The sequence below is a fragment of the Salvia splendens genome, chromosome 3, assembly GCF_004379255.2.
Source record: "Salvia splendens isolate huo1 chromosome 3, SspV2, whole genome shotgun sequence".
Taxonomy (NCBI): domain Eukaryota; kingdom Viridiplantae; phylum Streptophyta; class Magnoliopsida; order Lamiales; family Lamiaceae; genus Salvia; species Salvia splendens.
This window is the reverse complement of record NC_056034.1, coordinates 43380601-43407183: the sequence shown is the minus strand read 5'-3', so window position 1 is coordinate 43407183 and position 26583 is coordinate 43380601. Positions and strand designations below refer to the sequence as shown.

The window sequence follows — 26583 nt, the reverse complement described above, 5'->3', positions numbered from 1 at the left end:
CATTCATCATATTTCGATCTGATGAAGACATTCTTTAACACATGATTATCAAATTTGATATGCCATTGCCTACTAGCTTGCTTGAGACCATAGATACTCTTTTTTAGTAGACAAACCTTATTCTCTTCCCCAGCCTTAGCAAATCCCTCTGGTTGCTGCATATATATTGTCTCCACCAAATCCCCATGCAAAAAAGCTGTCTTCACATCAAGTTGTTCCAACTCCCAATCCAGCCTTGCAACCACAGCTAAGAGGGTTCTGATGGATGTGTGCTTTACTACCGGAGAGAAGACCTCACTGTAATCAACTCCATATTCTTGTGTAAAGCCTCTAGCCACAAGTCTAGCTTTGTACCTGACTTTCACATTATCAGTAGACTCCAACTTCTTTTTGAATATCCACTTGCAGCTCACAATCCTCCTACCATCCACCTTGTCCACCAATATCCATGTCCCATTTTTCAGCAAAGAATCAACCTCCTCAATCATGGCTTTCATCCATTCACTTCTCTCCTTACACTCCATGGCTTCCTTGTATGTGGCTGGCTCTCCAAACTCCACCTCCTCAGCCACACATAATGCAAAATAAAGCATCTCAGAATCAGCAAATCTGGCAGGTACTCTGATATTTGTTCTTCTAGTCCTATCCCGAGCCAGCTGATAGTGAGTCAAGTCCTCAAGCTCTGTAACTGATTCTTCTTGTGGAGGATCATTTAAAACTCCATCAGCTTCACTTGAAACCAAATCCTCAGACTCCACCTCAAACTCCACCTCAGACTCCACAGATATATCAGACACTGCAGCAGCCTTCCCATCATTCTGTGGTTTCTTGAGAGGCATCACAGCTTCATTGAAAACAACATCACGAGTCACAATAATCTTCTGGTTCCCAGGTTCAATGCACCATAGTCTATATCCCTTTACTCCAGACTGAAATCCCAGAAGAACACACCTCAATGCTCTTGCATCTAGCTTGCTTTGTCTGGAGTGAGCATAGGCTTGACAACCAAAAATCCTGATTCCAGAGTAGCTTCCATATCTGCCATACCATTTAAAACCAGGTGTTTCACTATTTATAGCTGAGGAAGGACACTTATTCATTAGTTTCACAGTAGTTGCTGTAGCCTCAGCCCATAATTTTTTCTCCATCCCTGAGCTTATCAACATACATCTTACCCTCTCCAATATAGTTCGATTGGCTCTTTCTGCCACCCCATTTTGTTGGGGGTTCAAGGGAGCAGTTCTGTGCCGTTTAATCCCTCTCTCAAGGCAAAAGCTATCAAACTCCTTTGACAAGAACTCGAGGCCATTGTCTGTTCTCATACAACCTAATGATCTGCCCTTCTCTCTTTCAACCATCACACACCAATCTTTAAATATAGCAAATGCCTCAGACTTTTCTTTAAGAATGTATAGCCACATCTTTCTAGAATAGTCATCTATAATTGTCATATAATATCTTCCACCCCCACTGAATTCACAGGAGAAGGCCCCCACAAGTCACTATGAGCATAATCAAGAGGTGCTTGTCAGAGGTGTTTACCTGTTGGATAAGGAAGCTTCTTGGCTTTACCAAGAATACACCCTTCACACGGCTCAAACTTCTTGTTATCCTCACAACTGATCACACCTTTCTTGATCAATTCTCTGACACTTCCAACCGCTGGGTGCCCAAGTCTCATATGCCATGTTCTCACTGAGTCTAGAGTAGCAATGTTAACTTGTGAGTCATCAGTCTTGACAGCAGCTCCACAAAGATAGTACAAACTGCCCTTTCTTTCTCCATTCATGATCACTGTAGCCCCCCTTTTGATCTTCATTACTCCATCAGAGGATTCAAAAGTGTATCCTCTCTTCTCAAGCATGCCTAATGATATGAGATTTCTTTTCACAGTAGGTATCAATCTAACATCACTCAAGATCTTTTCAGAGCCATCATCCAACCTGAGTTTTATATCTCCAATTGCTTCAACATGGCACACCTGATTATTGCCCAATATCACTGTACTAGTAGACTTTCTCAGATTAATGAAAAATTCCTCACATGGACATATGTGGAGGCTGCATCCGGAGTCAAGAATCCATGAACTCCCATCCTCATATGCCATAACATTCAATACTTCAGGAGATCCCTCAGTGTCTTCCACAAAATCAGTGGTATTTCTCCCTTGTCCAGATTCAGAGGCTTGTTTCTTCTTCCAAGCGAAGTAGTCTTTCTTCAAGTGACCTGGCTTTTTACACCAAAAACAAGAGCGCGTCTCCCTTTGATCACTCGATGATGCTTTGCTATTTCCACCGATCTTCTTGAAATTTTTCTGGGGTTTGAGCTTTCTGATGTTGAGACTCTCTGGTACAGATTCAACTACTTTGCAGCCCTTCTTGTGTAATTCCTTGGCCCTCAAAGCATTCTGAACCTCCTGTAGAGTAACTGTCCCTTCTCTCCCAAAAAGTATGGCGTCTCTCAACTGATCATATGACTTTGGTAAAGCATTCAACAGTAATATAGCTTTGTCTTCATCACCAATGGAGACATCAATGTTCTCCAAATCATCCACTGCCTTATCAAAATCCTCCAATTGCTCCAATATACCCTTGTCTTCCAAGAATCGATATGAATATAGCCTCTGTTTCATAAAGAGTCGATTCGCCAAAGACTTAGTCATATACAAGTCTTCTAGTTTCTCAAGAATCCCAGCTGTCGTTGTCTCTTTCGCCACTTCCCGTAGCACCTTGTCTCCCAAGCACAATATAATAGTGCTATGAGCCTTAGCTAAGCTCTCTGCCCGCTTCGCTTTGGCCTTTTTATCGAGCGCCGGAACCTCCTCCATCTTGCTCGCTAGAGCCAGAGCCTCTGACAACCCCTGCTGGATAAGCATTGCTTTGATCTTCATCCTCCAAAGGCTGAAGTCGTTTTTCCCGGTAAACTTCTCTGCTTCGAATCTTGAAGCCATCACCACGTCGCCGCACTCTGGATTCGATCGATACTCTCGCCGGATCTTCCCACAGACGGCGCCACTTGTTAGAGTTAACCGAGAAACACAATCGAAGGAGATGAACACGGGTGATTGAAAGGAAAAACTCTCGTATATCTTTCTTGAGAGAATGTGAATCGTATTCTGTTGTTACAAATGATTCTATTCAATCATTGACTTATATGAAAACCGAAAACAATCAGCACCAACAACGACCTAACTATCAAGCTAAACAAACTATTTACTTTCAGTTCAAACCCAACGGCTAGTTGGATCAACGGCTGAGAATTAAGCTCAGCGATGGCGTGCGATCCAACGGCTCCTGAAGCTCGGGAGCTGTTATCTCTATTTCCACGTTTAATCTTCATCACTCAGCAATTGGTAGGCACGATTTACATGATTAGAGGGGTCGCGTTAGAATACTTATAATTAGCAGTTGATTAGTGGATCTATCGTTTGATAATGAATCTTACTTACATTTGGTTGATAGTAATATCTGTTTATGTGATCGGATCTCACTTGTTTATATTGGATCTATTAATTAAACTAATAACGAAGGCTCAAATATTAATTTTGAGTTTACGGCTGCTTGAACATTTCTTTGCAATTCTAATGACGAGGCCACTTAAATTTCTTAATTGAAAATGTCTGATAATGAAAGCTTAATAAAATAATTTGAGTTGACGGCTGTTTGAAACCTCATTTTTATGCCTCTATTTCTCTTTCTTGATTGACCATGATATCTTTAGTTTTATTGCTTAGATTATTACCATATTATAGTATTACTTTGGCAATCACAAAAGTTTTCTCAGAGTTTTTTGTTATTCTGGTATGGCACAGGCATTCTTTCGAGTTTTTTTTATTAATCTGAGCTTCCATAGAATTTGTCTATATAAATATACAAACTTTCGATATTTGCTGATTTTTTTCCAACGAACAGTTTCTTGCAAAATAAAAGTATTTGTTGAATTGATCTAATTTGAGTTTTTTTTTTTAAATTGAAATGTTCAAGTTTGGACACTAATTTTTTTAAAACTGTATTGGATTATGTCAAAAGTCAGATTGAAAATTTTTAATAGATTATAAATTGACATAATTTTATCTTATGGTTATATAATTTCCTTTATTTAAATTATGTAATTTTTAAAAAATTGACTGATTAATAATTCAAAAATTCATTCTTTTTAAATTTCAACAAATATAATTAATATTCATGTCTAAATTCAAAACAAAGTGACATTTTTAGAAAAAAGCAAATCATTAGAGAAAAATCCAAAAATTTCAAAAGTTTGATGAACTTTCTAGAAAATCTTAAATTTCGAGGTTCCTCTATATAATCTAAAAAAGGTTTGTATATTTACAGGCAATTACATTCTTCTATTCAAAAGACATTGTTTTAATACTCTATGAATTTTGCGGAACATCCGATGAACATGTATGGAACGAAGGGAGTAGAATAATTGAGAAAACGTAACAAAGAGAACAAAAAGTATTAAGCCAACTTTCAAAACTATTGTGGTTGGCATAACTATTTTGTTTCCTAAATCTTTTCAGCAAGATATGGGCATTTTTTCCATCTTAGAGCTCATTGTTTTAAGAGTATGATATGCCATGGTATAAAAGATTTGTTGTGAGGGCCAAGATAGGTAATTCACTTGAGGAACTGCATTGCTTGAACCTCAAAGGGGAGCTAAGTATTCAACATCTGGAGAGAGTAACGAACCACTTGGATGCAAAGAAAGCAAATATTGCTGACAAAAAGAATCTCATGATGTTGACATTGTCGTGGGAAAGAAATGGTTTATCCAAGTTAGAGGAAGAGGATGAAAAGGTGTTGGAAGCACTCAGAACCTCACTCCAATCTTAGTATCTTTGTATAGAAAAGGCTTCAGTGGTAGATATCTTCCACACAAATTCAACTTTAGAAAAAATAGTTGAGATTGAAATCAGAAATTGCACATATTTAGACCCTAAGTTTAATGATTATGTTTAGTTATTTCCTCATAGAGTCAAGTTTATCTAAACTCGTTATGTCTCAAGCTTCCGGGTTTTCTTTCATGTTTGCTACCATTATTTGTGCTACTTGGAATATGTGGATTTGAGTGGATAGTTCATTGTTGGATCACTAAGTTTTTTTTGTTTGAACAGTGCACAAAATACATTGCGTTTATTTCTCTCTCTTCCTAACCACTTTAGCAATTCTGCTTTTATGTAAAATACACTCAACAAATGCGATTTAAACACTTATAGTTATATCACCCGTCCGTTTCTAAATTCGCATTCTTGAATGCGTTTTCTTGTTAACGGAATTTATAAAAGTTCCTGTTTCGACATTTTTTTCGTGGATAACAAAAAATTGTAAAAAAAAAAAGAACCATTCATTCTCCCTTTGTCTAACCTTTTTTTAATAACAGGATGAAGATTTAAACACTACACTACTAGTCTTCATGGACTCTAACACTATGTAGCTTGGGCTATCGTTTATTAAATGGGAATTCTTTATAAAATTATACTACAGTACTTCTCTATTTAAAATGAATTGACCTTTTTTCCATGTATTTAATAAATTTTAACTCATAAATTCTAAGGTTCATTTGATTAACATAGATTGTATAATGATTCCATATTATTAAAAGTTAAATGTGTTTTTTAAGTTTTAAAAATAAAAAGAAACTACTATGATTTCTAGTTTTTTTATAGAGTTTTGAAACCACATGATTTTTCCAATTCATATGGTGATGATGGGAGTTTTAAGAGGCTATGCCTATCAACTGCCAATAATAATGCTTTGATAAAGACCTATAATTAGCTTGTAGCCAAATATAAATCAAAATAATAGCAATATATTAATAAATAATACACATATCTTAATCATATCATTGTCAAATATACCATGGTGCTAATAAGGAATAGTTGTTTAAGATAATAGGACATACCAAATTAAGTCTCCATTGGAGTGAGTTTTTGAGGGATGTATCAAATTTTATTAATCCTTTGTTCGTTGTTGGCATGAATGTCAACTCAAAGCATTTGAAAGGAAGGAAAGAGGCAATAAGTATGTTTTGGTACTTTTATTACTTGATAATGAAATTAAAACTAAAATATTAATTTTACCCCTACATGAACATTTTGTTTAATTTTTTAAAGTGGAAATCAATAAAATGTCGCATCGCACGACTTATTAAAAAGGATAGATGAAAGCAAACATTTAAGTGATCCAACATAAAATTATGATATCACAATTATTCTCAGCCAAAAAATTAAATATTCTGATACGATCAGCCTCTACATATTATTAGGGAATATCCTTAAGATATTATTCTATTTAGTTATCTTTTATTTCACCATATCTTTCTCATATTTGTTTAGATATTTATTTCTTGTTCAATAAGTTAGGTATTAGTATCTAGTATTATAAATAGGAGAGCTTGTTATCATTTTAATCAATCAATGAATTACATATTTTCCCTAAACTTGTCCTGAGCAACAAGAATATTATCGTTCCATATTTGCTGCCCAACGGAGAACGTCCGTGGAACCGCAAATCGTGGCCTTTCCTTCGAGCACGTCGAAGGTTCGATCACCTTATATCTCCGAGAAGTTAGCCATCCGGCCTCGTTACGGAGGACGTCCGTAACAACTGGTGCTTTCATCCCGTACTCATCCTCCATCTTCGTTCATCTATATTTCCCAAAAAAAAAAAAAAAAAAAAATAATAAAATAAATAAATAAATTCAGCCACAGCACTACCACTCATGCCGTCAACATACCATGGCCCATCTACGTCGGAACGGCCGACGAGGGAAGCGACGCCGGCGCTGCATATAGGCCAGCCGCGTCGTCCCGGCCAATCAGGGAAGGCTTCGGTCGACCCAATCACATTAGGGTTTGCCAAATTAAATGCACGCCTCGACAGTATGGATCGACGGGTGGACATATTGGAGTCGCGTATGAACACGAACGACCGGCGACTAGGGAAGCTTCGACCGCCACAACGGCCTGATCCGGAACCACCGTACGGTCTTCCTGAGCGTGGTGGCGCTGATTGGGACAAGCAGCATCGACGTTACACCCAGCCTACGTACCGGCGGCCACAACACCACCAGTCGGATAGGTACCCACCGCCGCCTCCGTATCAGCCGGATAGGCGCCGGCCGTACCACCTCCACCAAACTCGTTATCCACTGCCCGAACACTATCAACCCTTCGACTATGGAGAGGTCATTACTCACACGCATTCGCCAACACGAGACGGCGACGGGGAGCTGTGTGATTCAGAGGACCCCATATTAGATGCAGAGCTTTGTGATTCAGAGAACTCCATATTAGAGGCAGTAGCAAAGAAACTCATGGATCGTGGCTTGCCTAGTGAGAATTGGGGATCTAGGGAAGGTGATGTAGACGGGGTGAAACTCCCTCCGGAGTTCGTTGGGAATAGGCCGGTGGCACGGCCAGTAGCGTTGCTGGAAGAACGCGTTAGTTGGCGCGAGGGCCGACCAGAGAAGCAATGCCTGGTGCAGTGGGAAGATGATGCGTTCACGCCAACGTGGGAGCCGGTTGAGGCGATTGGTAGACAGTTCCCGGAGGTTCGCCTTGTGGACAAGGCGATTTTTAACGGAGGGGGGGTTGATACGAGACCCCCGACACTTGACGCAACAGCGGAGCCGCATGCCGAGCTGGAGCATGCCGAGCTGGATCATGCCGAGCTGGAGCGTGCCGAGCTGGAGGCGACAACAACCGAGCAGCATGCCGAGCTGGAGGCGACAACAGCCGAGCATCATGCCGAGCTGAAGGTGACAACAGCCGAGCAGCTCGACGCAGCGCTTCCGGAGCCGAGCAGCACGACGCAGCCGAGCAGCACGACGCAATGCGTGAATGACCGAAGTGAAGAATTGATTGTGTCGAAGAGATCCTTGAGGCCGAGAGACAAGCTCAAGGCGCCGAACAAGTTCAAGAACGTCCAACAAGTTCCATCTTTTGATGAAATTGACCCTCCTTGCAGCCCCGACGACGACAGCGGAGAGGAGAGTGGATTGATAGATGTACTACCTCCACCAGCTATGATCTCTCCGCCGTGCAGCCCCTATATCAGCGGAGAGGAAGAAACATTGTTAGATGGCGACGAGGAGGTTGATTCCGTAGAGGAAGTGCCGAAGGTCATCGCCTCATTCCCTGTTGTTCAAGTGCAATCCAAATCTATTGTTGAGAATTGTTGGGGCAAGAAAGGAGATAATGCTTACGCCGGTTTGTGCATAATTGTTGGTGTCTATGTGGATTGGAATGTAGGTGAGGTTACAAGTATGATTCATCGATCAACCTCGCTCGATACCGATGCAAGGTTGATCCCTCCGCGCAATGACACGCCATGTTTGAGCATTCTGAGAGGCGTGAACAAGATTTTCATTTTGGCATGGAATTCTGCCGACAACATTGGGTCTCCTTTGTTGATTTTTGACAAGGGTGAAAAAGGGAGACATTCAGCTGTTCGATATGTGTTTGATCCGGGAGGAGACGCCTAGCTAAAGCTTTTGCTTTCAACTCTCGTCAATGGTTCGTGGTTCCCACCTTGAGGACAAGGTGGATTTCAACCGTGGGGGAGTTGATACGATCAGCCTCTACATATTATTAGGGAATATCCTTAAGATATTATTCTATTTAGTTATCTTTTATTTCACCATATCTTTCTCATATTTGTTTAGATATTTATTTCTTGTTCAATAAGTTAGGTATTAGTATCTAGTATTATAAATAGGAGAGCTTGTTATCATTTTAATCAATCAATGAATTACATATTTTCCCTAAACTTGTCCTGAGCAACAAGAATATTATCGTTCCATATTTGCTGCCCAACGGAGAACGTCCGTGGAACCGCAAATCGTGGCCTTTCCTTCGAGCACGTCGAAGGTTCGATCACCTTATATCTCCGAGAAGTTAGCCATCCGGCCTCGTTACGGAGGACGTCCGTAACATATTCCAACTTTGATAATGCCAAAAACATAGTGAGAAAAGTAGAAATAATTATCTCAAGCTGGTGTTTGGATTATGATTATCATGGGGTCTCTAGACACTCTACACTGTGAAACAAGTGATTGAGAAATAAGTACTTTATTTAGTTATGGATAAGAATGATTAAATATTTGATGCATATATATCTTCTCTTTCTATATTGTCTATCACTACAAGAAACAACTTGATAATGACAATTACCATAATACCTATAGTAATAATACTACCACTTAATTTCTCCTTTTTCATTTGCTAATCAAATCATCAATTATATGATTATATTGGTGGTAGCTTTAAATCCATAGAAATCAAAGACGCATATTACATTTACATATTATTCTCAAGATACACATTACAATCACTTTACCATTTCTAACAAATTAAAAATACATCAATCGAAATTCATCATCACCTTTTTTTTTACTTAATTTGGTTTCATTCAACTTATATACAAAACCAAATAACCTTCAAAGCCCAGTATCAAACGTCACCCCAGTCGACGGCAGCCACGAGTTCCCTCCGATGAAATTCTCCAGTGTGAACTTCCCCGCCTCCGCCGCCACCAGCACCTTGAACCCGGCCCCGACGTCGCCGCGCCGCCCCCCATGTTGGCATACTTCGCGAAATATTAATGCATTGACAAACACCTATAATTATCTTGTAGCCAGTATAAACCAAAATAAAAGCAAAATATAATAAATAATACTTATATTTTAAAAAGATCGCGTTAGAATACTACCTAACTTAGTGTGCCTACTTGTTAATTAGTCTACGCATATATAAAATTGTTTATACAATAACATGAGTACGTCAACACAAAATTGTATTAAAAATGTCAACATAATGACATGAGTACGTCAACAAAAAATTATATTGACATTTATGGCAAGTAGAACATTAAGTTAGTATATTTGATTACACCTATCTTAAATACTACCAAATTAAGGCACCATTGTACTTTTTAGAGTGAGTTTTTGAGAAAAGTATCAAATTTGATTATAACAACTTTTAATTATGTGTTATATCAACATAATTTTCTCTTAGATATTGAAAAATGTGGACATTCTCTCGATCAATAAATAAGAGTTGTTTCTTAATGAAAGAAATACACTTTTCGTTCCATGACCAGTTGATTAATGGATCTATAATTTGTTAATGAATCTATCATTTAATTGATATATATGTTTGTGATTGGGCCTCTTATTAGTATTTAATAATAAAAGCTCAAATATTAATTTTACCCTTACTTGAATTTTTTGGTTAATTTATTAATCCTTTGTTCGTTGTTGGCATGAATGTCAACTCAAAGCATTTGAAAGGAAGAAAAGAGACAATAAGTATGTTTTGGTGATGGAGAATTTTGTGTAGAGTTTTGAAACCACATGATTTTCAATTCATTTGGTGCGACTGCGAAAAAAAAATGAGAGGTAATCCCTCCGTCCCACTCAAAATGGCCACATTCTTGAGTGACACGAGATTTTAGGAAATGTTGTTAAGTGGAATAAAGTAGAGGAAAAATGTAGTTAAATATTTTAATGAGGAGAAAGGAAAGAGGGGGTTATTTCTAAAATTAGAAAGTGGTCATCTTGATTGGGACAAACAAAAAAGAAAATGTGATCATTTTGAGTGTGACGGAGAGCTGTAATATAAAAAATTTTAAAAATATAATAAATATATCAATGTCAATAATATAATTGCCAATTGAACAATTGATGCTAATCGGAATTAATAGCACAAGAGAATATAATATTGCCACCATTTAGAGCGAGTTTCTGAGGAAGGTGTCAAGATTAGACCTATTACAATTTTTATTACACAATTATTGTGCATCAACTTAAATTTCACACGAAGTGGATCTATCGTTTGATAATAAATCTTACATTTGGTTAGAGGAGTATCTGTTTGTGTGAGATTGGATCTCACTTGGTTTATATTATATCTATTGGAGTAATTAATAATGAAAGCACAAATAAATATCTATTTGAGTCAACAACGGCTGCTTGAACATTTCTTTACAAGTTTAATGATGAGGTCAGTTAAATTTCTTAAGGCCACCCACGATAGGAATAGCCCAGCAATAGCCCAGCAATAGCCCAGCCATAGCCTAGCCACTGCCACATCATCAGCACTAAAAATCCTCCTGCCACATCATAAATAGCTCAGCCATAGCCTAGCCACATCATAAATAGCCCAGCCACGTCAATAGCCACATCACTAATAACAATTATATAAAATGACATAATTAACAATCACACAATATACGGAATTTAATTTACGAAACATATACGGGAAACATTAATAATACTATCTACATCACTATTAACAAATATATACAAAATGAAATAATTAATAATCTCACAATATACGGAATTAAATTTACGACACAAAAACGAGAAATTAAGATAGAGAGAATACTCGTTAAAACAAGTGGTGCGAATGAAAATGACGAACAAAGCGCGTATATACAGTGTTTCGAAAAAAAAAAATTTATTTTTTCGCGCTAGGCTGTGCGCTGGGCGATCCGGGCGCTGCAATAGCGCCGAGCGGACCGCCCAGCGCCACGCGACCGCCTAGCGCTGCGCGGTTTCTCTCTCCAATCGCCCGCTGGGCGGCTGCAATAGATCGCCCAGCGAACCGCCCAGCGCCGGCGCTCGGCTGGGCGGTCGCTGGGCGCCTATGGTGGATGGCCTAATTGAAAATGTGAGAGCTGAAAAACAATTTGAGTTTAATTGAACATTTCGCATTATGAAAAGTCTTTGCAGTTTGCATCTTAATAACCACATTTTTAAGCCTCTAATTTTCTCTTTCTTAATTAAACACCTTTTGTTCTCTGCAACTGCAAATCTCCATAACTCCATTGAAGGTAATGATATCTTTAGTGCTTTCATTATTGCCATATTATTATTATATCATGTAGTACTTTGTTTCTCGATCATTTGGAAATTGAATCCTTATACTTGAAATTTGGCAATCATAAATGTTTTCTCGAAAGAATTCCTTAATGAGTTTTTGTTATGGCAAAGGCATACTCTAAAGTTATTTGTTGAATTGCTCTAATTTGATCTTTTATTTTAATAATCAGAGCTCCTTTATTACGGAGGAGATAGATCTATAAATATATGAACTTCTGACATTTACTGATTTTTTTTTCTGACGGACAATTTCTATCAAAATAAAATTATTTGTTGAATTGCTCTAATTTGACATTTTTACAAAAATTTGAAATATTCTAATTTTTGGGCACAATTTTTCATAAACTATAGTGGGTTATGTCAAAGGTCAGATTAACAAATTATAATAGATTATGAATTGACAGGGGAATACTTAATTGCTAACTACAACTAAATAATAACCATTAGATATTCAAATTAAGGGCCTAAATCATTAGCTCTGGAATGTCAATACGATCAACAAAAACGTCAATAAGGGTATTAAAGTCAATTTACAACAAATTAGTTGTAATTAATTTTTGAAAAATATCCCAGAACTTTAAAACGTATATAACTTTCTTGATTTAAATTATTTTTTCGCACAACATATATCAAAGATAATTTCATAAGAATTCTAACGAGATCTCACTTGCATATGTTCCGATGTCAAAATTTGAAAAAAAATTAGTTGTAGTTAACAATTAAATGATGAGTTAGCAATTGACCACTCCCCTGTATTGACATATTTATAATTTTTATCTTTTAAATTGATTTAGGTTATATAATTTTCTTTATTTAAAGTATGTAATTTTAAAAAAAAATTGGATGGATTAATAAAGTGTTTGGACATTTTTAGAAAAAAATAAATCATTAGAGAAAAATCTGAGATTTTTTCAAAAGTTGAAGATTTTTAGAAAATCTAAAAGTTAGGGGCAATTCTATAAAACCTCAAAAGTTCGTGTATTTCCATACTAATTATATTCTTCTATTTTAAAAACACCATTTTAATACTTGGAGAATTTTGCGAAGTTCTGATGAAAATGTTAGCTTTAGTTCTAAGAAAATTAACTTCAAAGCCAGAGAAAAATCAGAAAATGTTGCAAGTTCATATATTTAATGCAAGTAAACAACAAAATTGTTTCTAAGAACATTTTAAAGCATTCCCTCACATTCATCATACTTATACTTAGTTTTTGTTATTGCTATATGTTGAGATGTTTTTAAATGATGTAAAGGAGAATAGAGATATGTCTGACGTTCTTAGTATTTAGAAAACTTTTCTCTCAAAAGTGTTCGGAATAAGGAAATCAATTAATTGGAGAACAAGAAGGTAAGAGATGAAGTTATGGCAAGAATAAAGAAGGAAAACAATTAAAGATTATGGAAAATCAAATACAAAGGATATTAGTATAATGAGAATATATTTTCCATGTATAGCTAGAATTAGAGCCTATAAAAGGCTGTGTAACCATTGAGATAATAAAAAAAATCAAGTCATTCACAATGTAGTCTTTAAAGTTCTCCCTGTCTTTTATTTTTTGCAATAATATTTTATTTTCCGCATTATATTTTCTAACATGGTATCAGAGCAGGTTCGATCATAAGGATCGATCACTGTCTCTATATAAAAAAATAATAATAAATCTAGAAAACCCTAAACAAGCCTTCATCATCGTCCCTTTCCGAAAACCAGCCAAAACCCTTTCAAACACAGCCATGAATCAGCCCCAAAAATCTGTCCAGTTATATAGTTAAAGCCAAACCATCCAAATACCCGGCCAAGGAGAGGAAGTATCTGACCGAACAATCTCTCTCCAAATTTATGGACTCCAAATCTATTGGTGCGAGAGAAGCTAGCAAGGCAAAGAAGTTGACGAATTGCTTGACGGGAAGTTCTTCACCAGCAAAGTGACGGCATTGCAAGACCCGGTGGATGAGGCTGCTGCTCTACTAATGACCAACCGTGGTGGAGATGACAGCGGCGAGAAGCAAGGTTGGTGGCTAAAACAGCGCTGGCAGCAGCGGCGTTTGCCCGCTGAGTGAAAGAGCTGTGGCGCTAGACGACCGAAGCGAACAACGCGAACGACGGTGTTGTGCCACCGTGAAAATCGGTGGGAAAATCAGAGGCGGTGACCTCACAAGGCCCTTGTTCTGGCGAATTGAAAAAAGGGAGATGAAGTCCCTGACAGCAACAACGCGCACAACTGCCGTCAAGAGAAGAAAACAGAGGAGTAATCCTCGGTTTGTCCGGCCGAGGGGGAGAGAACTACCACAGCCGGAGAAACCAGAATGAGGCAGCTCGTCGGAAGGAGAAGACATGACTGAAGTTTACGCCTTCAACTAGGCTGTAAACTTGGGTGTCGGAAAAGTGTTTCCAAATGTAGGTGCTAACTAAAAGTGTATTGGCACCGACGAACAGATTGTCGCCAAGAAGAGAAATTCAGGAAAAGAGTCGAAGCAGTCGAAGAATTATCCGGTAGAGGGGGAGAGGAAGTACACTACTACACTACCGGATGATTCGTCTCCAATTCTACCAGCCATAGTGGTGCGTGCAGCCAGTTAACCGGAAAAGAAAGCAGCTGCGAAGGAGGCGCTATGCAGTATTGACGATAGAGTCGAGGCTTGGCAGGAATCGGCGAGGAAATCTGTCGTGATGATGGCAAGAGGAGAAAGGGAAGTGAAAGAGTGATCGGAGAAGTTTCACTTCCGAGCTTTGGTGCAGGAGGAATCCCAGAGGCCACCGATGCCTACTTCAAGGGACAATGCTGAGCCAGAGGAAACGGGAGATGACCGACGTATGAAGGTGGAAATTGATTTAGACATTGGTGGAGATCTTTTGAAGATCTGGCAACGTCATAACATTGAAGACATTGAAGCAGACATTCGTAGTAGAGGAAGGGATGTGCCCATCACAATTTATCTGAAGTAGATTCTGTGTTGGGTTCTAACAGACAGCCCCCTGCCGTGCGATTAGAAACAACGCGGCGCACAAGTCGGGGGGCCAAGTGGTAACTGGGAAATTGGAAACGAGGGCAGCTTTGTTACTCCGAAAGAAGCATTCCAATGAAGAGTAGTAGGCGGGCACCAGACATAAAGCGGTAAACTTGCAAATTCAAAGGATATTCCTCTTTGCATTTTGATATTGGAAGAAATGCCTGGTATTTCACTTATATTGAATCCAAGGCTGAGAAGGCCACAATCGAAGAACGACAATCAGAACAAAGGAAAAGACCCATGAAGAAACATAAAGGAGACTGATGGTTTCACGTCTTCATTTTTAGAGAAATAAATTTGGGCCCAATGGTTATTAGGCTCAAGAAGAAAAAAAAACGAAAATAATGGGCTCATAGTTTGAGTTGGAATGGGCTGGGAATAGTCCTCCAAAATTAAGCTTTTGGCTGCAAATGAAATTTAGTCCAAATGTGAATGAGCTACTCGACACGAGTAAAAACTGTCAGTCAGAAAGGTGAATGAGCTCCTCGACACGAGTAAAAACTGCCAGTCATAAAAAAATGAAGTGACCCCTAGATGCGAGCATAAACTGTCTAGATTAACTCTTTGACAAGAGTCAAAATTGTCTGAATTAGCTCATCGACAAGGGTCAAAACTGTCTAAGATGACTCCTAGATATGAGTTAAAACTATCTAAGATAGCTCCTAAATATGAGTAAAAACTGTTTAGACAAGCTCTCGGACAAGAGTTAAAACTGTCTAGATTGACTCCTTGACACGAGTTAAAACCGTCAACAAAAATTGAAGAACTCCATGAAATGAGTTTAACCTTTCAGTGATGAATGAAGAGCTCCTTGATAAGAGCCTGAACTTTCAATGAAGAAAAATGAAGAAGCTCCTTGATAAGAGCCTAAACTTTCAATGAAGAAAAATGAAGAAGCTCCTTGAAACGAGTGTAAACTTTCAATAAAGAAAAAATAACTCCATGATATGAGTATAAACTATCATTGATGAATTGAAAAAGCTCTATGATACGAGCATAAACTGTCAATGGAAATTGAAGAACTCTTAAATACGAGTATAAACTATTTATCAAACTAAAGATCATGCAAGTTAAGTGTCGAAAAACTCGATACTTAACTTGAGGGAGAGTGTTGGAATAAAGAAATCAATTAATTGGAGAACAAGAAGGCAAATGATGAAGTTATGGCAAGAATAAAAAATGAAAGCAATTAAAGATTATGAAAAATCAAATAAAAAGGATATTAGTATAATTAGAATATATTTTCCTGTATAGCTAAAATTAAAGCCTATAAAAGGTTGTGTAACCATTGAGATAATAAAAAAATTCAAGTCATTCACAATGTAGTTTTTAAAGTTCTCCCCGTCTTTTACTTTTCGCAATAATCTTTTATTTTCCACATTATATTTTTTAACAAAAAGAATTCCTTTATCTGCATTTTGTTAGTGTAGTATGGCGGATGCATTTCTTAAAGTCGTGCTTGATAATCTGGGCTCGCTTATCAAGGAGGAGATTGGACTGATCTTGGGCATTGATGAGGAGATGCATAAACTTTCAAGCACCCTCACCACCCTTCAAGTTGTACTGGAAGATGCTGAAGACAAGCAAATCGAAAGCAGACCTATCCGAGATTGGCTGCAGAAGCTCATCGTCCTTGCTTATGAGATAGACGACATCTTGGATGAGTGCAATACTCATGTCTCCAAACTCAAACACACTCGCAGCAAACTCAGTCGCTTAAACCTCAAGAAGATTTTGTATCGTCACGAGATCGGGAGGAGGATGAAACGAGTCACCGAGAAACTGGAGGGTGTTGCTGCAGAGCGCGCTAAATTTCATTTGCGCAAGATGCCTGTTGATAGGCCTAGAGAAGTGGCTGCCTCTCGTGAGACGGGGTCCTTGTTGAACCATACTGATCAAATTTATGGTAGAAAAAAAGATAAAGAAAAGATTGTGAGGATATTGTTGAATGATGTAAAGGAGAATAAGGAAATGTCTGTGTTGCCAATCATTGGCGTTGGTGGTCTTGGCAAGACTACTCTTGCTCAGTTAGTCTTTAACGATTCGCGGGTGGTAGACCACTTTGATATAAGAATTTGGGTTTGTGTCTCTGACAATTTTGAGTTGAAGACTTTGGTGAAGGCAATGATAGAAGCTGCCACAGGGAGCGCGAAAGCTGCGGATCTGCAGCAATTGGATGTTGTAGAACGTCAGCTTTGGGAGTTGTTGAGCCACAAAAGATATTTGATTGTACTTGATGATGTCTGGAACGACCACCAAGAGAAATGGTTTGAGTTGAAAGATACTCTATCATGTGGCTCAACCGGTGCATCCATCATTGTCACCACACGCCAAAAGAAGGTTGCAGATATAATGGGAACTCTTCCAGCTCACTGTCTAAACGGGCTGTCAGATGAGAATTGTTGGATGTTGCTCAGGTCACGTGCCTTCGGACCTAAAGAAGAGGTGTCTCCGCAGTTGGAAATGATTGGGAATGAGATTGTGAAGAAATGCGTTGGCGTGCCCCTCGCTGCTAAGGCGCTAGGAGGAATTCTGCGGTTTAAAGGGAAACGAGAAGAAGAATGGATATATGTGAGAGATAGTGAATTGTGGAAGCTCTCGCCTGAAGAGAGTTTGATAATGCCAACTTTGAGATTGAGTTATCATCATCTTCCGTTGGAGCTCAGACAATGCTTTGCTTATTTTGCAGCCTTTCCTAAAGATCATGTAATTGATAAAGAAGAACTGATCCGTCTATGGATAGCTCATGGGCATATTTCCACCAAGGGGAATATAGAAGTAGAAGATGTTGGACATCAAATATGTAATGAGTTACTACTCAGATCTCTTCTACAACCAAGGTTTATGGATAAAAAGATCGTTATGCATGATCTTGTTCATGATCTAGCACAATCTATAATGGAGAACAAAATTCCCGAAGTAAGAAGTGAGAGAAATATTCCAAGTGCATCTACTATCCGCGAGGTAAATTTGGTTGACAGAACTATTTTGTTTCCTAAAACCTTTCAGCAAGATATGGACATTTCTTCCATCCTGGAGCTCACAAGTTTGAGAGTATTACATGCAAACATTAATGGAATAACAGGTTTGCCTCATTCCATTTGCAATCTTAAACATCTGCGATACTTGAATATGTCAACCTCTTACATTTACTTTTTGCCGAAATCAATATGTACTCTCTGGAATTTGCAAATTCTGAACTTGGATCGTTGCTCTAGGCTTTTAGCTTTGCCTAAGAAACTGACGTCCATACATAATCTCCAACATCTATGTTTGTCAAACTGTTGGTCTTTGGCTGAGATGCCCTCTAAAATGAGGAAGTTAACTGCCCTCAAAACACTGAGCATGTTTGTAGTGGGTTCCAAGAAAGGTAATCAACTTGAGGAGCTGCATTGCTTGAACCTTGGCGGGGAGCTTAATATTCGACGTCTAGAGAGAGTAACGGACCACTTGGATGCAAAGAGAGCAAATATTGCTGGCAAAAAGAATGTCAGGATGTTGACATTGTCATGGAAAAGAAATGTTTTGTCCAAGTTAGAGGAAGATGATGAAAAGGTGTTGGAAGCACTCGGACCTCACTCTAATCTTGAGTATCTTTGTATAGAAGGCTTCAGTGGTAGACATCTTCCACGTTGGATGACAAATTCAACTTTGAAAAACATAGTTGAGATTGAAATCAGAAATTGCGTATATTGCATGCGTCTTCCAAAACTGGGAGAGCTAACTCATCTAAAAAAACTGGATTTATGGAATATAGGGGTGGAGTACATTATTGAAGAAGAAGTCGGAAGTGGAAATAGAGTAAAGATACAATTCCCTGGTGTTGAAGAGTTGTATTTATCAGAGCTCCAAAGTCTGAAGAGTCTTTCAAAGAAGCAAGAGAGTAGAGAGGCATTCCCAAATCTTAAAAGGCTATCGATTTCACGCTGCTCTTCATTTATACTGCAACCACTCCCATCCCTCCAGAAGTTGGATTATCTAAAATGCAGTAGCTCAACTTTGGCTTTATTATCTGAGCATGACATTCCTAGGAAACTGCGTGTGGAAATTGAGGAGAGCCTTGCATGTTTTCCGATAGAAACATTGGCGAAGTACAGTAAGCTCCGATCATTGGAAATTGATGGTGCAAAAGAGATCTCGGCAACTAGAGAAGGTCTGGAAGCATTAAAAGGGCTTACACGTTTAAGTCTATCAAATTGTGATAGAATGACGTGTATTCCACAAGGGATGTTGCAACACCTTACTGCTCTGTTCAACCTTGATATAATTACCTGCGAAGAATTAGTAGAGCTGCCGGAAGAGATTAAATATCTTCATAATCTTGAGTGCATAGTGTTATTCGATCTTCCGAAGATGGCATGCTTACCACAAGCCATACAACACATCTCCTCTCTCAAATCTCTATTCCTCAGCATTCTTCCTGAGCTGAAATCACTCCCAGACCAGCTACCTTCTCTTCACACACTCGAAATTTCAAATTGCCCAAAGATTGTATCAATTCCAGCTCTACCAAATGCCAACAAACTAAGTATCAGCCAATGCCCGCAACTGGAAAGACGATGCCAGAGACGAACAGGAGAAGATTGGCACAAGATTGCCCACATTCGACGCCTCGAAATTCCTTATAACTTCTAACTTCGGTATGCATTATTAATGCTTCTCTTCAACATCGATATTAATTGTTTTATGATTCTTCACTACTTCCACTATGTTTTATTGAATAGCCATATGTGTTTGCCGCTGCTTGCTGGGATCGTGATACGAGCTCCTATCCACACAGCCTACACACGACACGAGCCATCACCAGCCACACCGGCACCCATGTTTAATCAATGACTATGTTTAGTTATTTCCTTATAGAGTCAAGTTTATCTAAACTCCTGTTATCGAAGCTTCTGGGTTTTCTTTATGGTTCTTTCCCGGATCAAAGAAGGAGAGACGAACCATATAGGTTTAGGGTTGTCTTGCTTCTTGCTCATATATTAATCATGTTTGCTACCATCATTTGTGCTACTTGGAATATGTGGATTTTAGTGGATTGTTCATTGCTCGATCACTAAGTTTCATTTTCCCTTAGTGTAACTTTTTTTTTTATGATAGTATGAAGTAGGGGTGGCAAATCGTGCGTGTGGATCGTTATCGGGTCAACCTGTTAACAACATGACCCAATAAGGACAAACACGAACACGACCCGTTAAGAAAACCTCAAACCCGAACACGAACACAACATGCTACCCTCAAACTCGAACACGGCACGAACCCGACACGAACCCCATTAACGACACAAATCACTTTGGGTCAACACGACACGAGAACAACACGTACATGACACGACACTATAACAACACGACCTGATAATACGGTAAGAACCTGATAACAACTGCTATTGATTAACAAAAGTTACAAGACCGTGAATCTGATCATTAAGAGTCTAATTAAAAACCTAAAATCTGATTACACAATGTGATTTGATGAACAATAACATCAATAGATTCATAGCAAAGAAATTCAACAAAAAAATCATTTTTAAAATGCTAAAAATTAATAATATTATAGTAATATTATTTCATAAATGGTAACCCGAACACGACACGAATTTTTCGTGTCCTTAACGTGTCGACCTAATAAGCTTTAATCCAAACCCACTAATTTCGTGCGGATTCGTGTCGGGTTATCGTGTCGTGCCAAAAATTGCTAGTCCTAGTACGAAGATTTAAACACTACTGGTAGTAAATAATTTCTCATAAGAAACCTTTAGCTTCTTTAACATGGGATTGGGTCTTGGGCTACATTCATGGGCTCTAACACTATGTAGCATGGGCTATCGTTTATTAAATGGGATTTCTTTATAAAATTATACTCCTCGATTCAAAATGAATTGACCTTTTTTCCATGTATTTAATAAATTTTAACTCATAAATTCTAAGGCTCATTTCATTAACATAGATTATATAATGATTCCATATTATTAAAAGTTAAATCTGTTTTTAAAGTTTTAAAAATAAAAGAAAGTAGTATGATTTCTAGTTTTTGTATAGAGTTTTGAAACCACATGAATTTCCAATACATATGGTGATGATGGGAGTTTTAAAAGGCTATGCCCGTCAACTACCAGTATTAATGCTTTGATAAAGACCAATAATTAGCTTGTAACCAAATATAAATAAAAATAATAGCAATATATTAATAAATAATACTCATATCTTAATCATATCATTGTCAAATGTACCACGGTGCTAATTATAAGGAATAGTTGTTTAAGATAATAGAACACACCAAATTAAGTCTCCATTGGAGTGAGTTTTTGAGGGATATAACAACTTTTAATTACGTGTTACATCAATTTAATTTCTCTTACATCAATTAGGTCCCACCCCCTCGAGGCGATGGACCGCCCTCGAGTAGGCCTTCCACGACCGGCCCAGGTACGACTTCTGGGCCGACGAGAAGTCCGCAGCCCCCGTGATCCGGGAGTTCTGGATGGAGAAACCCGTGTTCTGGCCCGGGTCGCTCTGGAACACTGCAGCCGCATTGCCGAAGATGAAGTCGACCGTTTCTTGGTTCTCCTACGTATATGCATGTCAATCTCCTCTTGATCTTTATTAGATAATGATCTTTAGTTAATGCATTTGAATTTGGATTACTTCTGTAAATTGTTGTACCAAAATTTGTTGATGTAGGCATATTGGTTTGAATCTATTTAAATTTGCATTTTGTTAACCAAATTGTGAAAAAATGAACAACTTGAGAAAATTAACTAAATTGCATTTAATATCAAGAGAACGAGCAATCTTTTGAAACGGTAGAGAGGGAGAAGTCGACGTCGTCGGCATGTCTCGACCAAAGAGGAGCGCGTGACGTCGGGCCCTTCGGAGACTTCGTGTCATATTAGTTTGCAGGTTTAGTTGCTTTTTATTTATATTATATTAAATGCTTTATTGGGTCGAGCATAATTATAAGCTCATTTCCTAGTTTTCTTTGTTGATTCTTTCCCGGATAGTAGGCCTAATCAACCCAAGGGTCCTTAGAGTATAAAAAGGCTTTGTTATTCTTTTCCCCATTCACGAAATAACAAATTATCTGCCTTATCTTTTTCTTCTTTATCGCAATTCCAAGCATCTTCACGGTTGATCGACGAGGTCATTGTCCTCGCGACTCCGATTATCATTGTTCTTAATACGGAGCCCTTAGCATACACTTAGCAAAATGCGTATTTAAAGAGTTATATCACTACTAGTAAATAATTTCTCATAAGAAAGCTTCAGCTTCTCTACTTGGGCTTGGGCCTTGGGCTTCATTCGTGGGCTCTAATAATATGTAGCATGGGTTATCGTTTATTAAATTGGAGTTCTAAGGCTCATTTGATTAACAAGGATAGTATAATGATTCCGTATTAATAAAAGTTGAATCTGTTTTTTAAGTTTTAAAAATAAAAAAGAAAGTACAAAGTATGATTTCTAGTTTTTGTGTAGAGGTTTGAAACCACATGATTTTTCCAATTCATATATTGTGATAATGGGAGTTTTAAAAGGCTATGCCAATCAACTACCAATATTAATGCTTTGATAAAGACCTATAATTAGCTTGTAGCCAAATATAAATCAAAAGAATAGCAATATATAATGAATAGTAATACTTATATCTTGATCATATCATTTTCAATTATACCATGGTTCTAATAAGGAATAGTTGTGTAAGACAATATAATATACCAAATTAAGTCTCCATTGGAGTGAGTTTTTGAGGGATGTATCAAATTTGATTATAACAACTTTTAATTACGTGTTACATCAACTTAATTTTCTCTTAGATATTGAAAAATGTGGACATTCTCTCAATCAAAAATAAAAGTCGTTTCTAAAAAAGGAAAGAAATAACTTTTTCGTTATATGACTTGATTAATGGATCTATATATAGATTGATAATGAATCTATTATTTAATTAGAATATATGTTTGTGATTGGACCTCTTTTGATTAATGGCTCTATTACTTGATAATGAAATTAAATCTAAAATATTAATTTCACCCCTACTTGAACATTTTGTTTAATATTTTAAAGTGGAATCAATCAAATGTCGCATCGCACGACTTATTAAAAAGGATAGATGAAAGCAAACATTTAAGTGATCCAACATAAAATTATCATAAAATTATGATATCACAATTATTCTCAGCCAAAAAATTAAATATTCCAACTTTGATAATGCCAAAAACATAGTGAGAAAAGTAGAAATAATTATCTCAAGCTGGTGTTTGGATTATGATTATCATGGGGTCTCTAGACACTCTACATTGTGAAACAAGTGATTGAGAAATAAGTACTTTATTTAGTTATGGATAAGAATGATTAAATATTTGATGCATATATATCTTCTCTTTCTATATTGTCTATCACTACAAGAAACAACTTGATAATGACAACTACCATAATACCAATAGTAATAATACTAGCACTTACTTTCTCCTTTTTCATTTGCTAATCAAATCATCAATTATATTGGTGGTAGCTTTAAATTCATAGAAATCAAACATTTACATATTATTCTAAAGATACAAATTACAACCACTTTACCATTTCTAACAAATTAAAAATACATCAATCGAAATTCATCATCACTTTTTTTTACTTGACTTGGTTTCAACTTATATACAAAACCAAATAACCTTTAAAGCCCGGAAACAAACGTCACCCCCGTCGACGGCAGCCACGAGTTCCCTCCGATGAAATTCGCCACCGTGAACTTCCCCGCCTCCGCGGCCCCGAGCACCTTGAACCCGGCCCACCCCACCCGGCCCGACGTCGCCGCGCCACCCCCCATGTTGGCATACTCCGCGAAATACAACGACTTGTAGGTCCCACCGCCCGCCCCGGGCCACTCCACCCACCCCCTCGAGGCGATGGCGCGGTCGATGTTCGACTGCATCACCACCGCCCTCGAGTAGGCCTTCCACGGCCGGCCTAGGTACGACTTCTGGGCCGACGAGAAGTCCGCGGCCCCCGTGATCCGGCAGTTCTGGACGGAGAAACCCGTGTTCTGGCCCGGGTCGCTCCGTCCATTGGCCAGGATCACATTGTAGGCCCCTCCGCCGCGGGGCCGGCGGAGGTAGAGGCCGCAGCTCTGGAACACTGCGGCCGCGTTGCCGAAGATGAAGTCGACCGTGCCGTAGATGTCGCACTCGCGGTAGAACTGGCGGAGGGACAGCGCGTAGAGCGTATCCTGGTAACCCGCGATGCTGCACCGGTACAGCACTGACCGGTCGGAGGCGATCGTCAGCGCCACCGCCTGCTCCGCGCTCGGCCCCGCCGTGTTCTGGAACCCGATGTCCCGCGCTATGAACCCGTCGCCAGTAATAGCTGATCACATTGTAAAAATAGCAACATTTGAAATGATGTTTGGTTAAGATGTAAAGTAAGAGACAAGAAAGAAAAATTAATTGAAATATTGTTAATGAATGTAAGGAAAAATGTCCCTAAAAATAGAAATAGAAATTGAAATTGCATAAGTTTACTCGATTTATTTAATTTTCGGTCCAATTTACTTGATTTTACAATTTTGTCCATCTAGATTATGCCTTTCAAAATATGACTATTTTCCACTTTCCCTCTCATCTCATTAATCTTTCTCTAGAAGATGGTCGATTGCAATAGCTAATTCATGAAATTCAACATAAATTGCCCACAAAATTTAGTTTTTTTTTTTTTAAATCAAAACCGAATTCATATGAAATTCAGTACAAGCATAAAGTTTATTACTTTTACAATTAAAGTCCAAGTTTGCAGAAAATACCAAATTAATTAATTAGATGTATAATTTAATGATTTATGACATGAAGACATCCCTAAGCATATTCTAATTGCTTCATAATTCGCAACCGACACAAAAACAAAAGCATCTCAACATTTTGCCACCTTTTTAATTAATTCGTCATTAGTCTTACCAAAAGTAGCCAATTAATCAGCCTACATTAATACACAAAAAAGTTGTTGATTCGTTAGACATAAGAATAATCCAACAAAACAAGTCACTTTTCTCAATAAAAATCAAGAGAGAGAGAGAGAGAGAGAGCTCACTAAAGGTAGCTGATCCACGAAGAGAAGAGCCGCCTTTGCCAACGCTGCCGCCGGCGGTGATAATAGTAGAATATTTCCCATCGCCAATTAACGTAATCCCATCTTTATTAGTATTAATCTTCTCATTATAAGTCCCCGCCTTCACATAAATCACAAACCTGCCGCCGCCGGCCGCCGCGATCGCCGCCGACACCGTCGTGTAGTCGCCGCTCCCGTCCTTCGCCACCACCGCATTCGCCTTGATCGCCGTGCTCTGGAGCAATTTCCGGTCGCCGGCGGACATCCACCTAGGAAAATTCTCCCCTCCGAGGAGTCTCCGGCCCCCCGCCGGAGACTCTCCGACGATCCGGTTGGCCAGAGCCAGGGGGTTGCTGCCTAGTTCGGACAAAAAGTCCATTTTCTTTTTTATTTCTTCCACGTAAGCATTTGAGTCGGCGTGGGCCTCGACCGAGTCCTTGCACGTCTGCTGGAACGTGAGGGCGGCGCTCAGCCACGTCTGGATATCGTCCTTGTGCTTCTCCGGCGACTTTTTTAAGGCGTCCAGGGCTTGGTTGAGCCTTTTCCGTGACATGCTCATTAGGTCGTGACAATAGTCTGATGAAACAAAACACGAGACTAAATTTTTTAAAAAAATTTAACAACCGCTACAAAATACGAACTTTACCAAGCAACTGATAAGAATAACGAGCACTTTCTGAGATAGACAGTAGTAGTAGGAAACATCGAAAAAATGTTTTACTTACTGAGTACTTTTTGACTATAGTAAAAAAAAAGTGCTCACAGATTTACCTAACAAACCTTTTACTAAGCACATTTTGCTTGACACTGACTATTTCAGTGTTCGATAAATGCTGTTTTTTTTTAATGAACAACGATAACAACAACAATAAAAAAAAGGGTGCGGTTACCGATGGCGATTCGGGCTTGTTGAGCTTGAGGAGAGATGAAATGGGAGCTTAGGACTTCGAAATTGGAATTGGGCAAATTTGTTTGGGACATGGTGGAGTTGACAAGGACAGACAAGATATCTACACTTGACCCTAACCCTGTCAAGGATTGGACACACAACGTAGGATATCTAGTGAACCCACATTGTGTTCTAACTTTCTCATCCAACGTGGCATCTTTTCCCAAGCACACTATGCTCAAATTCGAGATCAACAAAACCCACAAAATAATGCATTTTTGGGATTCCATTGGGATGCTACAAAAAATTAAAGCTAGAGAGATGGAATTTAGGGTTTCTTGATTGATGAGAGTGTATAAAGTAGCTAGGATTGATGAGTGATGATTTTATGAATGTGTGTGAAATATGGTTAGGAATATGGGGGATTTTATAGAGATAGAGGAAGGCTGCATGGAGAGGTGGTTTAGGGGTCAATTTTGTTAGTTCATGTCATCACACTCCACTTATAGTTATCCATTTTGGAAAAGCTCCCTTGTCCTTGCTTAGTCAACCACTTTAATATTGCATGTTACATTATTAATTAACGCTAACTTGTTTGTATGTACTATAAACATGATTTCGCGAGCACATAAGACGTGTTCGCTCTGCAACGAGCACTTAATTTGGTGTCTAACGAGCACTTCAGTGCTTGCTAGACCCCGT

The 26583-nt window shown here is 38.5% G+C and overlaps 2 protein-coding genes across 4 annotated transcripts; one reads left to right on the top strand and one right to left on the bottom strand.

Annotated features, from left to right (window-relative positions):
- The first annotated feature begins 11726 nt into the window (after nucleotides 1–11726).
- On the top strand, nucleotides 11727–19940 carry LOC121793866 (putative disease resistance protein RGA1). 3 transcript variants are annotated; one of them, XM_042191891.1, is made up of 3 exons: nucleotides 11727–11840; nucleotides 16332–19541; nucleotides 19626–19940. In XM_042191891.1, exon 2 carries the CDS (start codon nucleotides 16333–16335, stop codon nucleotides 19534–19536), a length of 3204 nt encoding a protein of 1067 aa, XP_042047825.1. In that variant the 5' UTR covers nucleotides 11727–11840; nucleotide 16332; the 3' UTR covers nucleotides 19537–19541; nucleotides 19626–19940. The 3 variants fall into 3 exon arrangements, with proteins under 3 accessions (XP_042047825.1, XP_042047826.1, XP_042047827.1); XM_042191892.1 differs by having other exon boundaries at nucleotides 16332–19940; XM_042191893.1 differs by having other exon boundaries at nucleotides 11758–11840; nucleotides 16327–19940.
- A 3447-nt stretch (nucleotides 19941–23387) lies between these two features.
- LOC121796226 (pectinesterase-like) lies at nucleotides 23388–26299 on the bottom strand. The gene is made up of 3 exons (XM_042195011.1): nucleotides 25883–26299; nucleotides 24975–25568; nucleotides 23388–24257 (listed from the first exon to the last, which is right to left on the bottom strand). Exons 1-3 carry the CDS (start codon nucleotides 26169–26171, stop codon nucleotides 23569–23571), a joined length of 1572 nt encoding a protein of 523 aa, XP_042050945.1. The 5' UTR covers nucleotides 26172–26299; the 3' UTR covers nucleotides 23388–23568.
- Between the last annotated feature and the right edge of the window lie 284 nt (nucleotides 26300–26583).